The 15,116-nt window shown below is 43.7% G+C and overlaps 1 protein-coding gene across 1 annotated transcript in view; it reads right to left on the bottom strand.

The window, feature by feature from the left end:
- LOC124605494 overlaps positions 1-8,242 on the bottom strand; it is a 33,770-nt gene extending 25,528 nt beyond the window's left edge. The window contains exons 1-2 of the mRNA XM_047137221.1: positions 8,195-8,242; positions 7,806-7,890 (exon numbers count right to left, since the gene is read on the bottom strand). Of these exons, the coding sequence (XP_046993177.1) occupies positions 7,806-7,875 (70 nt within the window). The 5' untranslated portion in view covers positions 7,876-7,890; positions 8,195-8,242. The remainder of the gene's footprint in view (positions 1-7,805; positions 7,891-8,194) is intronic.
- Positions 8,243-15,116: the final 6,874 nt, after the last annotated feature.

Genomic DNA, 15,116 nt, shown 5'->3' with positions numbered 1-15,116 from the left:
CCTCCCAAAATGTCAAACCCCTGGTCTGGTTCATATCCATTGATAATATCTTGATGATCTGGACTCAGGTCCAAGAAATCCAATCGTCATTCCTTCACAACCTGAACACATTCTCTCTCATCCGCTTCACCTGGTCCATATCAAACTGGCATGCCATCTTCATGGACATTGACCTGCTCCTCTCTGATGGCTCTATCCACATCTCTGTCCACATTAAACCCACCAACCACCAACAATACCTCCATTTGACAGCTGTCATCCCTTCCACACCAAAAAATCCCTCCATGCAGTCTGGCCACCTGGGGTAGCATACCTGCTGTGACAAGAACTCCCTTGCTCAGAATGCTTAGGGTCTCACCAACGCCTTCAAAGACAGGCACTAACCCCCAGAACTAGTACACAAACAGGTCTCCCTTGCCATTTTTCCTCACACCCCCAATTCCCCCAACACCCCCAAGAAACAGCTACAGAAGAGTGCCCCCTCTGGTGCCCAATACCATCCTGGACTGAAACAACTGAACCACAGATCTTCACCAGTGCTCTGATTACCTAACATCATGCCCTGAAATGAGGGACATCCTATCTACGACTCTTCCTACAGTCCATCCCTATGCCACTCCCAGTCTCAAACCCCTGCCACACAGATCATATCCCTGTGGAAAGACCCAGGTGCAAGACTTACCCAATTTACCCGATCAGAACTTCCTATTCCAGTCCTGTCACAGGCTTATCTTACCCCCTCAGAGACTGGATCACCTGTGAAAGCACCCATGTCATATACCAGCTTTGCTGCAATCATTGCACAGCATTTTATGAGGGTTGGAACTTTAATAGTGGCAACTATTTTTTTTACAGCTTGTACAAAATAGATAAATGTTTCAAAATGTGTTGACAGTTTGAGCGGCATGTACTATTGCCCGACGAATTTGTAGCAATTCTGAAGTGAATGCCGTGAAGTGTTTCCTTCAGTTTAGAAATCTAGTTGTACACATGAGGGCTTAAGTCAGGGAAGTGCAGTAGATGGTGTAGCACTTAGCAGCCCCATCAGTCAAATAAATCAGTAACAGCTTGCACTGTACGTGCTTGAGCATTGTCCTGCAAAATTATGGTCAGGTCCTGCAGAAAGTGCCATCACTTCTGTCTCTATGCTGTTCATTTTTGGAACACAACCTACGACCACCTTAGGGACAGAAGTGATGACACTTTCTGCAGGACCTGACCATCATTTTGCAGGACAATGCTGAAGCATGTACAGTGCAAGCTGTTACTGCTTTGTTTGACTGATGGGGCTGCTAAGTGTTATACCACCTACTGCACTCCCCCGACTTAAGCCCTTGTGAGTTCAACTCTATTTCTAAACTGAAGGAAACACTTCATGGCATTCACTTCAGAACTGTTACAAATTCATCGAGCAATAGACCGCGCCGCTCAAACTGCCACTATTAAAGTTGCCACTACTAAAGTTCCAACCCTCGTATATTGGTGTGACTAACAACTAGCTGTCCGCCAGGATAAATGGCCACTGCCAAACTGTGGGCAGCAAGAGCAAAGCAGACCACCCTGTGACACAACATGCTGCTGAACATAACAGGCTTTATTTCAATGGCTGCCTCACTACCCTGGTCATCTGAATCCTTCCTTCCTTCCTTCCTTCACCAAATCTTCTGAACTGTGTAGTTGGGAGTTACTCTTACAACACATTCTCTGCTTCCATAGTTATCCCAGCCTCAACCCATGATAACCTACTGTCCCCACACTCTCCACCCAATGGGTTTCATCCCCTCCGTCCTATCACCTCTTCCCTATTCTTGTCTTCCATCCTCTCTGTGTGCTGCCCTCTACCAACACACCAACCCATTTTTCCCCTTCTCCACCCCTCTTCTTTTTCATTACCCATTCCCCTCACCCCCCCCCTTTCACCCCTTATAATCTCCTACACTGTGCCTGATAGCTGTCCAGTCTTTGCAAGCTCCACCATACAGCTCCCCCCCCCCTCCCCCCCCCAGCCACACTCTGTTATCCCTTCCCCTTCCCATACCCTCCAGAAAACTGCTTCCACTGTACATGACAGTTGCATTCCAGACCAAGGTGCCAGAAATGGCAATCATGAGCATATGAGGTGTGTGTGCTTGTGTGTGTGTGTGTGTGGATGGATATGTGCGTGTGTGCGAGTGTATACCTGTCCTTTTTTCCCCCTAAGGTAAGTCTTTCCGCTCCCGGGATTGGAATGACTCCTTACCCTCTCCCTTAAAACCCACTTCCTTTCGTCTTCCCCTCTCCTTCCCTCTTTCCTGATGAGGCAACAGTCTGTTGCGAAAGCTGAATTTTGTGTGTATGTTTGTGTTTGTTTGTTTGTTTGTTTGTGTGTCTATCGACCTGCCAGCGCTTTTGTTTGGTAAGTCACCTCATCTTTGTTTTTATATATAATTTTTCCCACATGGAATGTTTCCTTTCTGCATAGTTCAGAGAAGGTGATGGCAGAGGAAAGGATTCAGACAGCCTCAGTTGTGAAGCAAACATTGAAAGTGAGCGTGTTATGCTCAAGAATCAAGAATTTTTATTCACCATTTATCATTTTACACTGAAATAGGCTTCAGCATTGTTGTATAATACAGGATGTAATAACTGATATGGGTATATGGTAATAAAGTAAACTGATGTCAATTAACTGTACTATACATATTACACACCACAATAATAATATACACTACAGGAAGATTTCTAAGAGCTAGTGTCCATAAGTTATAGAGTATACAGTTCATAATTATACAAAATATAGAAGTATAATTATACAAAGCATGAATATACCACATAATGATACAGTAGGCTATAGGAAAATTTGTTACATGCTAATATCCTCTCGAGGTATCTCAAAGAATTCTGTAATACAGTAGAATGGGTGATGTGATAGCTGTCTGTACTATTTAATTTTAAGATTTTTTTAAATCCATTGACCAAACACAGACTGGTAATTTGTTGAAAATTTTGAGTGGATTCATTTTGTGAGAATTTCCAGTTCTTGCTAACCTATGCCTTGGTATATCTAAATTAGCCTTAGCTCTGATGTATTCATGAATTTTTCTCCTAACAGCAAATTCTGAAATATTATTTAAACATAGAGCACAGGCACAAAAGTATAAAGTTATAATTGTGAGTATTCTTAGTCTGGAAAAAAGAGGATGACAGTGCTCTGTGTGTACTGTTTTATACATCATACACTGAACTTTTTTGTATTTTTATAATATTCTTGATGTGAGGGGAGTGTCCCCATACAATCAAACCATACGATACATGTGACTGGAATAGTCCAAAATATGTCACCCTAAGATAATCCAAGCTCATTAAATCCTTTAGCTTCAAAATCAGGTATGATACCCTAGATATTTTTTCACATTTGTGATTGATATGATCCTTCCAGTGGAGTCTGGAGTCAATGTAAATGCACGAAAGTTTCACTGACTTATTTTCTATTTCATTAGACATTCCCATTATGCGTTGTTGGGTTTTATTGCGATTACAAAGGAGTTTAGTAGCTGCAAACCAGTCCAAGGCTGTATCAAGAGTTTCTTTTGTTATCCTATTCAGTTGTGAGATTTTCTGGTGTGTGGTAAGTAGTGTTGTATCATCTACATAACATGACAGAATGCTCTATGTTATTAGGTAAACTGTTGAGTGCTGCAATGAAGAAGAAGCGTCCACGAGTAGATCCTTGTGGAACACCTTTGCTGATTTCCATTAAGGAGGAATTTATGTTTCTGACTGAGACAAACTGTTTTCTGTTGCTTAAATAAGAATGCATCACAGTTAATGTGCTCCCACACTCCCCATAACACTCCAGATTCCTTATTAGTTCGTCAACAGGAATGCAATCAGGCGCTTTGCTTAGGTCACATAGTAGTAATGATACATTTTTCCTCTTCGATGTGCTCAGCTGCATGTTCTGCCACTGAGTGGTCAAATTTGTTCCTAGCAACTGTTTTTTGGTGGCCATTCATCCTGGTGGACAGCTGGTTGGTAGTCACATTGAGCTGTGCAGTGTCTGCAGCGGAGATGGTATACGACACAGCTGTTTTCTGATTGGGTTGGATAGCACTGTAACAGGACTGGAGTAGGAAGTGCTGGGTGGGGGGATTCTGAAGGTCTTGCATCTACATCTTACCCAGGCATATGATCCCTGTGAAATGCAGTTAGGAGTGGGAATGGCATAGTGATGGACTAGGATTATGTGTGAGTTGGGTGGTTGATAAAACACCACTTTAGGAGGGGTGGGAAGGGCCTTGGGTAGGGTGTCCCTCATTTTAGGGCATGATGATATAGAAAGCTCTGACAGGGGAATGGTTTGGTTATACCCTGTGTGTTGGTGCAGTATACTGGGCAAGTGAGTTCTCGTCATTGTAGATATGTCGGCCACAGGTGGCCAGGCTGTATGGGATTATGGGACAATTTTTTTGTTATTGAAGGGAAGGCAGCTGTTGAAATGGAAGTACTGTTGTTGGTTATTGTATTTAATGAGAGAGAAGTGAGGGTGAAACCATCAAAGACATGGAGGTCAATGTCCAGAAAGTTGGCACGTAGGATGGAGGAGGACCAGGCAAAGCAGATGGGAGAGAAGGTTTTGAAGAACCTGGATAAGGGTGTCTTGGCCTTGAGTCCAGATCATGAAGATATCATCAATGAATCTGAGACAGACTAGGGGCTGGGAGCTTTGGGAGTCCAGGAAGGTTTTCTCTAGACGGTCCATAAATGAGTTGGCATAAGGGGGTGCCATGCATGTGCCAACAGCTGGGCTGTGCATTTGTTTGTATAACTTCCCTTCAAAGGAAAAGTAGTTGGGTGTCAGGATATTGTTGGTAAGGCATATAAGGAATGAGGTAGTGAGTTTGGAATCTGGACATTGGGAAAGATAGTTTCGATAGTGACAAGGCCATACACATGTGGAATGGCATTGTGTAGGGAGATGGCATCAAGAGTGACAAATAGGGAGCCAGGAGAGGTGGGGATGAGGGACAGTTGGTGAAGGAAGTGTTTAGTATTTTTGATGTGGGAAGGCTAGGTTTTGGGCAATTGGTTGGAGATGTTGATCAACAAGAGTGAAAATTCTTTTGGTAGGAGCACAATAGAAAGCTACAATGGGGCATCCAGGATTGCCGAGTTTATGGATTTTGGGGAGCCACTGGAGTGAGGAGGGAGATGGACTTGGGATAGAGGTTGAGGGAAGGGCCTGTGGATTTCAGTAGGGATTGTAGGAGATGTTTGTACTTCTGGGATGGGGTCACTATGGCAGATATCTTCAGTCTAGTTTAGGTTCACTGACGATAACTTCATGATATGGACTCAGGTCGAAGACACCCTATCCTCATTCCTTCACAACCTCAATGTTAAAACCTTCTCTCTCATCCGGTTTATCTCACTCTCTTCCAATGAAAGTGCCAGCACCTTCAATTTGATCTCCACCTGTGATGGCTCCATCCACATCTCTGTCCACATTAAAACCACTAACCATCAACAGTAACTACATTTTGACAGCTGCCAGTCCTTCCACATCAAAAACTCCCTCCCACACAGCCTGGCCACCTGCGGCTGGTGTACCTACAGTGGCAAGAACTCCTCGCCCAGTACACTGAAGGTCACATGAGGACCTTCACAGGCAGGGACTACCCCTCAAATCTACTACACATACAGATTTTTTGTGTCATAGCCCAACACACCCCCAATCTTCCCCCCACCCCTATGTATCAGCTGTAATGGGGCACCTCCCTCATCACCCAATATCACTCCAGACGGGAACAACTGAACCATATTCTCCACCAGCACTTTGATTATTTCTCATCATGTCCTGAAGTGAGAGATCCTATCCAAGATTCTTCTCACCCTCCTTACAGTGGTGTTTCATCACCCACCAACCCCACACAATGTCCTAGGTCATCCCTTTTCCTGTAGAAGACCAAGGTGCAAGACTTACCCATTCCACCCACCCAACATCACCTAGTCCAGTCCTATCACAGCTTATCCAACCCCATAAGAGTCTGGACCACTTGTGAGAACAGCCATGTCACATACCAACTCTTCTGGAAACACTGCACAGATTATTACGTAAGTATGACTACCGGAAAACTGTCCATCAGGATGGCTACTGTCAAACTACTGCCAACAACAAAGCTGACCACCCTGTAGCTCAATATGCAGCTGACCATAACATGCTCAATTTCAATGCCTGCTTCACAACCCGAGCCATCTGGACCCTTCCCTCCACCACTGGCTTCTCTAAACTACACAGATAAGAATTATTCTTGGAACACATCCTTCGCTCCCATAATTGTTCTGGCCTCAATCTCCAGTAACCAACTATCATAATAACCCCACTTAGCCATTTCCCCTCCCTCTGTCCTATCATGCTCTTCCAATTCATGCACCCACATCACCTTCAGTGTGTGCCACTTCCCATCACTTACAACAACAGTGCATCATTATGCTTAGCCCATGTACTTGCCACCCCTCCCTCCTGCATTCCTAACCAGCAGACTGGCTGCCTTCCTCTTGAGCTGCTAGCCACCCGGTGGCACTGCATCTCCAGTCGGGGACATGTAGGGGCTTTTGTGTGTGTGTGTGTGGGGAGGGGGGGGTGGGGGTTGGTTGGTGGGGGGGGGATAGGGGCACATGTGACCAATAGAATGTATGTATTTTCTTTGTGTATTTCTACTTTAGATCAAGAAAGTATTACTCCAATAGCTAGTAAGGTTTTCTTTTTGGTGTGTGTGTGTGTGTGTGTGTGTGTGTGTGTGTGTGTGCCTGTCAACCACTGTTCCTGCTATTCGGTGAGTACTCTATTTTACTCCTAACGTATCTGTATTTAAAACAGTATTACAGATAATGAAGGAACCCCAGAAGAGCAAGAATTTTTTTAAAAATCAACAAAAACTATTTCAAAGGAATATTCCGAGTGTATATACCAATAGGGTCACATTCTGGTGGTGAGTCAATACCTCCATAAAGATTTACAGTAACTGATAAATGACAGAAAACCCCCACACCAACACAATAATGGAACATTTCAGTGCATAAGTGTCTACACAACTAAAGCACAATTTTTCTGTAGAAAAGACTGGTGATGATTGCAGAGGTGACAGAGGCTATGCAACTGTAGATTTTTCTAAGAAGGAGGGCATGGGGAAGACTAGTATGTGGTTGTCCTGAGCATTGTATTAATATGCTATGTTTTATTAAGTGTAAGAGTTTTATTCCAAATACAGTAAATCATGTCCAAATGTAGACCATCCTAATTTAATCATTTTGAGGAAAGACATGATGGACAAGAAATCTACAACTAATGTAAGTCACAACTTACTTTTCAAGTAAATCTCACTCTGGTGACTACTTCAATAAAATGTTGGTGACTGTCGAATGTATGAAGATTTACACACTATAATTTTAAAAATATCTGTATTGCAATTTAAAATATCATATTAGCAATTGCAAGACAAATCATTTTACTCACAAAAACAACTGCAATCAAAAATTTCTATGCCATCATATCAAGATAAAATGTATTCTTAAATAAATTGTTTTCATTAGAAAAATACATAAAAATGTCATTTACTGCCTAGGCTGTACCTTAATTATTTTTTATTCTCATTTAGTTTTATTTTCATGGCTACAACATTTTCTGTGTATAAGTGAACTTGTAAATTAATGACAATGTATTTGGAGAGTATGACTTCTAAGTAGCTGATGCTATAAGAAGTTTATTGCTACTGGGAATTTCATTGCTTCGCATTCTGCAAAAATCTACTTTAATATTTACTTACATGCAGTTGAACTCTGTTTCTTAGCCCACCGGATTATTTCTGGCCATGAAATGGCGATATCTCGACCCATTCTTGTTTGATTTGGCTGTAACAATAAAAAACAGTGGCTAATCTGTATTAGAAATTAATATTTTAAGGAAAAAATTGTAAACATAGAAGAAATCAATAAACATCACCTAGATCAAGAGAAGTTCACAATTAATGAAACACCAGGTGAGGCTTCACATAGCTCAAGCAAAGATAGCAGTTGCTGCATATTTCTGAACTTCTATAAGTGTTGATCTTTCTTACATCTTCTAGTACTCATGAGCGAAATAATTAAGGAACACATTCCACAGAACACAGGTTACCACACAGAAAGTATACGTCAAGCATAAATTGCAAATTACCTTTATCACTGGTGTGCAAGTCCGTGTTTTAAGTCCAGTTTTTCCAAGGAATCAACTGCACAAGGGACGTGTATATTATACCTAACAACTGGATTTCCATGTTTAAGAAGTAAACCAAGTGTAGCATTTGTCCCTTCGTCCTGCATATACATCTAAATCTATACTCTACAAACTACTATGAAGCCAAGAAGGGCATGGCAGATGGTATATCCCATTGTAACACTTAGGATTTCTTCCCGTTCCAGTCACGTATGAAGTGTGAGAACAATGTTTGTTTGAATGTCTCCATGCTTTCTGTAATTATTCTAATCTTGTACTCAAGAACCCTATGTGAGTGATATGGAGGGGGTTGTTGTACATTCCTAGAGTCATCATTTAAAGCTGGTTCTTGAAACTTTGTTAAGAGGCTTCCATGTGATAGTTTATGTCTCTCTTCATGTCTGACAGTTTAGCGTCTTCAGCATCTCTGTGATACTCCCCCATGGGTTGAACAAAGCTATGATCACTCATGCTGCCCTTCATATATTGGTATCAAGCAAACAAAATTCCTTAAAAGGTATGAGATGAGAGGCCAAAACTAGTCCTTCATGTGTTATCTGGGATGGAAAAAAAGTAGAAAAAGGGAAGGATAAGGCCAAGCATTAAAAAAAAAATTTCCAGTGTGTGTGTGTGTGTGTGTGTGTGTGTGTGTGTGTGTGTAGGGGAGAGATGCTAGCTGAAAACAGCTGCTGGCTACTCCTCACAGCTAGTTGTGTGGCTAGAGGCACACCTTTTGTGTCTGGCCTGCAATCCCCTTCCCATCATTGTATAAGTCTAGTATAATAGTCAATCCAATAAAATGAAATGATAGAAGGAAGCAACATAACACTCATGGACTAAAATGACAAGGAATGTAGAAACAACATAAATGAATTACAAGTTAAAAGGTCAGGCCAACAGGCAGGGTTCGTCTGTGACGAACTGCAATGGGACGTGACTAGCTACTCCGGCCAAAAGGCAGCCTAGTTATAATGGGTGACATTCAGACAAACTTATACAAGCTTGGTGCTTGGCAGTCACTGGCTAAAACTGAGTGTACTAAGTTGGTTAACTTCAGGGTTCACCTTAATGTGGTAAAAGTGGGGTATACTATGAAAATGTGCACCACAACTGCAATTTGTCTACGAATGTATTCATGGCTCATTCCAGTGTGACTAATGCAAACTTGGCAAAGAATTATAGACTCTCAGCAGGACATTAACACAAAGACAACTATGCAGTTTTTGAATCTTTTATTATATGTAGTTTGCTGATGGCAGCCAAGGCATACCGTTCACTCCATGACACTCTGAGAGCTGTTCGAATAATGAAGCCCATAAGTAGTTTAATTTCACAGAATCTTATTTAGGAGCTCTTCGGTTAAATGATCTGCAAGTTTTTCTTATTATTCGAATGTGGGTAGGGTCAAGAGCAGCTCAGAAAGGTCTTGCATGGACAATATCAGTGAGTGTCCAGAATACCTGTCAGTTATAGCTTGTAAACTGCTCAAAGAAACATTGCAAATTAGAAACGGTCCATGTGAGCAAGTGTAGATGTATTGAAGAGATCATGTAATGGCTACTAATTCTGCAGTAAATATTCTACTTTCTTGTGGTAGGGAGTGTTGTTCACCACTGATAGTGTGTGTGAATGACTGGCCTGGTGGCCATCTTTGCATGATACATGTGTGTAGACAGTTTCTGAACTCAAATCTGTTCACCTCCAAATAAAACAGTGATCATAGAGTAGATGGGTCTTTTTACATCGAAGCCCATTTAACTGCTATCAGAAAAAGGGTTACAGTCAGAACAGTTCCTAGTGGGACTGTCTTCCTGCATGTGTGAAAAGACAGTGAGAAGTACCTACTTGAATAACCCAAGATTTAGATAGAAGTCGCTTAAGTACTAATTAGTTGTCAGTTCAGCATTCTCTCAAATCACTTGCATAAAACACTCCTAACGCAAATGGAATGATAGATGTCCACCTCACGTAAGTCTTTATCAGTTTCAAAATTGGGATAACTATGTTTTCACTCTTAACAGAGTGAGTTGCTTTGTAATGCATGAGAATAAGAGGGCAACTATGTTTTCTGCAAGGATGTACCAACCAGTGAATATCAATTTACAAGGGGGAAGGAGGAGGGGGCGATTAGAGTGAAAGCAGTGCAAATTTGTGTCACAATTCAATATGATCTGTTTTGCTAACTTCCTGGTAAGTGACTTAATTTCAGGCAGGGTACAATTGGCAAAATAAATTGTTCTCACCACAGTACGTACTGTTCAGCATATAAAAATGTTTATTTCACACTTTCTTAAATGCTGTTAGTGCAATGAAAGATTTACCCGTAAACTCATTCAAATATTATTTACTGAGTCCTGAACACCCTGCTGAAGTTCAGCGTTGAAGTTCACTAAATATACTGCGAAACATTTTTCTAGGTCAATGGCTTCATGCCAAAAATTTTTTAAGTCCATATATCAGCCACACAACAAAATTTCTGACATTTTTTTGTAGTGACTGATCTGCCACATAGGCCTTATCTCGACGAGCTTTTACAACAAACTGACCATGGGCAATATTGCTGCTGCACTTAAATAACCATCCATCTCTTACTGCAAAACTCAAGAAATGCATTTATGCACACATTACAACTAAAACTATACAGGGTTAGCCCAAATGATTTATTGGATTTGAAAGCACTGTGTTTCTACTAGTATGCTACATACAAAGATGGGAGTTCCTGGCACATTCTACAACTGTTCTGTGTGTGGATCCATGGTTACCCATCACACATCCAAATGGCAATCCAGTACTGCCCAATAAGTTCACGTCATGTTTCTGCCAATATCTGTCACAGAGGCAGTGGTGCGTTCCTCCCATTCCTGCAGCGACATTGGCATTTGGGGTGGTACATAAATAGTGTCCTCAATATAGAGCAGTGTACCCGAACCAGCAATGTGGTAGTTCTTTGTCGAGACAGGCTTGGACTATTACGTTCCAGTAAGGTGGAGCCCTGTCCTGTTGAAAGATTGAAGTCGAGTAGTCAGCAGCAGTCAGTTCTGGCAACAACCACAACTGCAACATATCCAGGGATACGGAACCTGTCACGGTGCAAACATGCCATTGATGTTAATGCCAGGGACACCTGTTGGGATCAGGTACCCAAAAAGACATCTTATCTTCGTCCAAACTTGGGAAGGTGACATATGGCACCCCAATGGTCAACACGTACCTCTCCCAACACTCCTGTTACTGTCGTTTTATTAGCTGGTGAACACGGGCACAGAACCGCTTAAAGGCTGTTACGTGCTCTAGGGAAGGGTGCCGCTTATGTTGCTGTAGAGCTCACCGACGCTCTTTAATTGCCTCAGCGAGTTCTGGCGACCACCAAGGGACTGTCTTTTGCTGGGGGGCACCCTAAAGAATGAGGAATAACCTTTTCCACTGCAGAAACAATCGTTGTAGTGAGCTGCTCAATGACAACATCGACTGCACCATGCGGGAGAGATTCAGCGGTGACAGCAGAGGTGAAGGCTTCCCAGCCTGCCTTGTTTAAAGCCCATCTAGGTAGGTGTCCATGAACATGACACCGGAGGAGTGACAGGAAGATGGGGAAGTGGTCACTACCACACAGGTAGTTATGTGCTCTCCAGTGGATAGATGAGAGAATACCAGGACAGCAAACTGAGAGATCAATGGCTGAATATGTTCCATGTGTCACACTGAAATGTGTGGGAGCAACTGTATTTAAGAGGCAGAGGTCGAGTTGTGACAGTAAATTTTTGACATCCCTACCTCGGCCAATAAGCATGGCACCACCCCACAAGGGGTTATGCATGTTAAAATCTCCCAAAAGTAGGAAAGGTTTAGGGAGTTGATCAATCAGTGCAGCCAATACATTCATTCAGGGGTACTGCACCATCTGGAGGAAGACATTGCAGACAGTTATTTCCTGTGTCATCCTTATCCTGACAGCCACAATTTCAAGAGAGGGTTGGAAGGGAGCACAAGTTCACTACATTCCGAGTTCAGGACATAGACGCGAACTCCACCTGACACACTATTATAGTCACTACGGTTCCTGTAATATCCCTTATAGCTGCAGAGGGCAGGGGTTTGCATTGACGGGAACTAGGTTTCCTGGAGGGCAATGCAGAAAGCAGGTGTAAAGCTTAACAGTTGCCATAGCTCAGCCAGGTGGTGGAAAAAACTGCCACAATTCCACTGGAGCATTACGTGATCGTGAGACTGGGAAGGCAAGAAACACTCAATGAGGCAGTCCATGCCTCAGTGTCACCTGCCACCACAAGATGAGTACCTGTGCAATTGACATCCATTGTGTCTGAGGGCCCAGCGAGATCCAGGTCCTTAGTGAACGTCAGAATCTCCATCTCATCCTCAGACACAGAGCTTGTAGGTAGTGGTGGTGTGGGTGCCACCACAGTGCCTTGGTTCTTAGCGGTCTTTTTCTTTTTAGGTTTCTCTCGCTGCTCCTTAGGTTTGTCTGCCTGGGAGGGCTTCACTATTTCAGTCTCAGGGATGGAGGACCATGAAGCCCTACGACCAGCTACCTGTGGTTGCTTCGGCCACTGGTGGGTGTCAGCTTTGTCACAGGTAGGTACATGGGAAGGGAGTGACCCAAGGAATCCCTTCCTAGCGAGAGGAGCTGAAGACGACTTGTGCTTCTCCAGCTGAGAAGTGGGGAATGATGTCCCTGATGGTTGGGGGGATGTTGCTACTGAAGTAGGTTGTGCAGGAGCAACAGGGAGGGAAGTGCCCCCACCATCATGTGGACAGGTGGAGTCTGACTGCTCTGAGAGCCAACTGTACGCAGCGGAACAGAAGATGGTAGAACCATTGTTGTAGCGGAGGTGTAGGTTGTCATCATATGCACAGGATGTTGCCCCTCATATTTTCTCTTAGCCTCAGTGTAGGTCAGTCGGCCCAGGCTCTTGTATTCCAGTATTTTTCTTTCTTTCTGGGGAATCCTGCAGTCTGGCAAGCAAGGCAAATGGTGCTCTCCGCAGTTGACACAGATGGGAGGTGGGGCACAGGGAGTATTGTGATGTGAGGCACGTCCACAATCCCAAAAGGTGACACTGGAAGTACAGTGGAAAGACATGTGGCCAAACTTCCAGCACTTGAAGCACCGCATCGGGGGAGGTATGTATGGCTTTACGTCACAGCGGTAGACCATCACCTTGATCTTCTTTGGTAATGCGTCACCCTTGAAGGCGAAGATGAAGGCACCAATGGCAACCTGATTATACCTCAGACCCTGATGGATGCGCCGGATGAAATGGACACTTCGCCACTCTAAATTGGCGCGTAGCTCATCGTCAGATTGCAAAAGGAAGTGCCTGTGAAATATGACACCCTGGACCATATTTAAGGTCTTACGGGGCACAATGGAAACAGAAACATCCCCCAGCTTGTCACAGGTGAGTAGTGCCCATGACTCGGCAGAGGATGCTGTTTTGGTCAAGACTGACCCTGACCACATTTTGGACAAGCCCTTCACCTCCAAAAACTTGTCCTCCAAATACTCCACAAAAAATTGAGGTTTAATTGACAAAAAAGATTCCCCATCAACTCTCATACATACAAGGTACCAGGGTGAATAAACTTCGCAGCCTGGCATTCCTCCCATGGTGTGGCCAGGGAGGTGGAGGGGATGGAGAGGGGAGGGGGGAATGATTTGGGTCGTATTTCTTATCATTGAAGTTAGACCTCTATCGCTTAGAGACTGCTGGTATTCGACCACCAGCAAGAGATTGTGTACTACGTTTCAGGGCATGCCATCCACCCTGATGCCACCCACTCCAACCGGGGCCCTCACGACGGGTGTCACACAGCTGTAGCAAAGGCCGCCTGGTAGACGGCCATTGCTGGGAGTCCCGATGCCCCAGGGTGACAGGCATCTACTCCTTGCCATACACGGGGAGTTAACGGTGCAGGCATCAGGCCTGTGTGGTCAGGGAGCTACAACCAACATGGTACATGGCGGCCCCAACACAACAGACTGGCTACCATGCTGGATATCAGGTGCAAAATAGCTAAGAAGTCCATTATTGTCAGAAAGTGATACTGCACAGAGGATAGAGGAAAACGCACCCAGGAGGGTGACCTCACCCAACAGCTGGAGAATGAGCGGAAGTGCAGATCCACGTCGACGAAGGATGTGAGGGGGAGGGGGCTCAGCATATGATGGACACTGTGCACTATGTAAGGCACCCTTCCCCAATTGGCTCGCTCTTCAGGAAAATTTTGAAAAATGGAGGTGAAACACTACAGGGGACAATCACAAAGGCCGACAGGCAGGAATACCTCGGGCCTATTCTAATAACTGGACCCGCACGGGGGCCGCCATTTAGGCCTTCGTCAACAATAAACACACACACACACACACACACACACACACACACACACACACACACACACACAAACGCAACTCATACACATGACTGCAGTCTCAGGCAACTGAAATCACACTGCATATTCCTTTACAAAGGAACACACAGGATAATTGCCCCAATTTAATCCTCATACCATTGAAAATATGAGTGAAATCATTATTAGGGTCAGTGATGTTGAGAAACAGCTGAAATCATTAAAACTAGGACCTGATGAAATCCCTATCGCAATCTATGCTTAATTTGTGGCCGAGTTCACCCCTCCCCTAACTACAATCTATTGTAGATCTCTCAAACAAAACACTGCGCCCAGTTCTTGGAAAAAAAATAACAGGTCACACCCGTCTACAAGAAGGGTAGCAGACGTGAGCTACAAAACTACCATTCAATATCCTTGACATCGATTTGTTGTAAATCTTGGACCATATTCTGAGGTCAAACATAATGTAGTATCTTTAACAGAATGGCCTTCTCAGTGACAACCAGAATAG

The sequence above is a fragment of the Schistocerca americana genome, chromosome 3 (genome assembly GCF_021461395.2).
Source record: "Schistocerca americana isolate TAMUIC-IGC-003095 chromosome 3, iqSchAmer2.1, whole genome shotgun sequence".
NCBI lineage: Eukaryota > Metazoa > Arthropoda > Insecta > Orthoptera > Acrididae > Schistocerca > Schistocerca americana.
The sequence above is the reverse complement of the archived record's forward strand: the minus strand, read 5'-3'. Positions and strand labels throughout refer to the sequence as shown.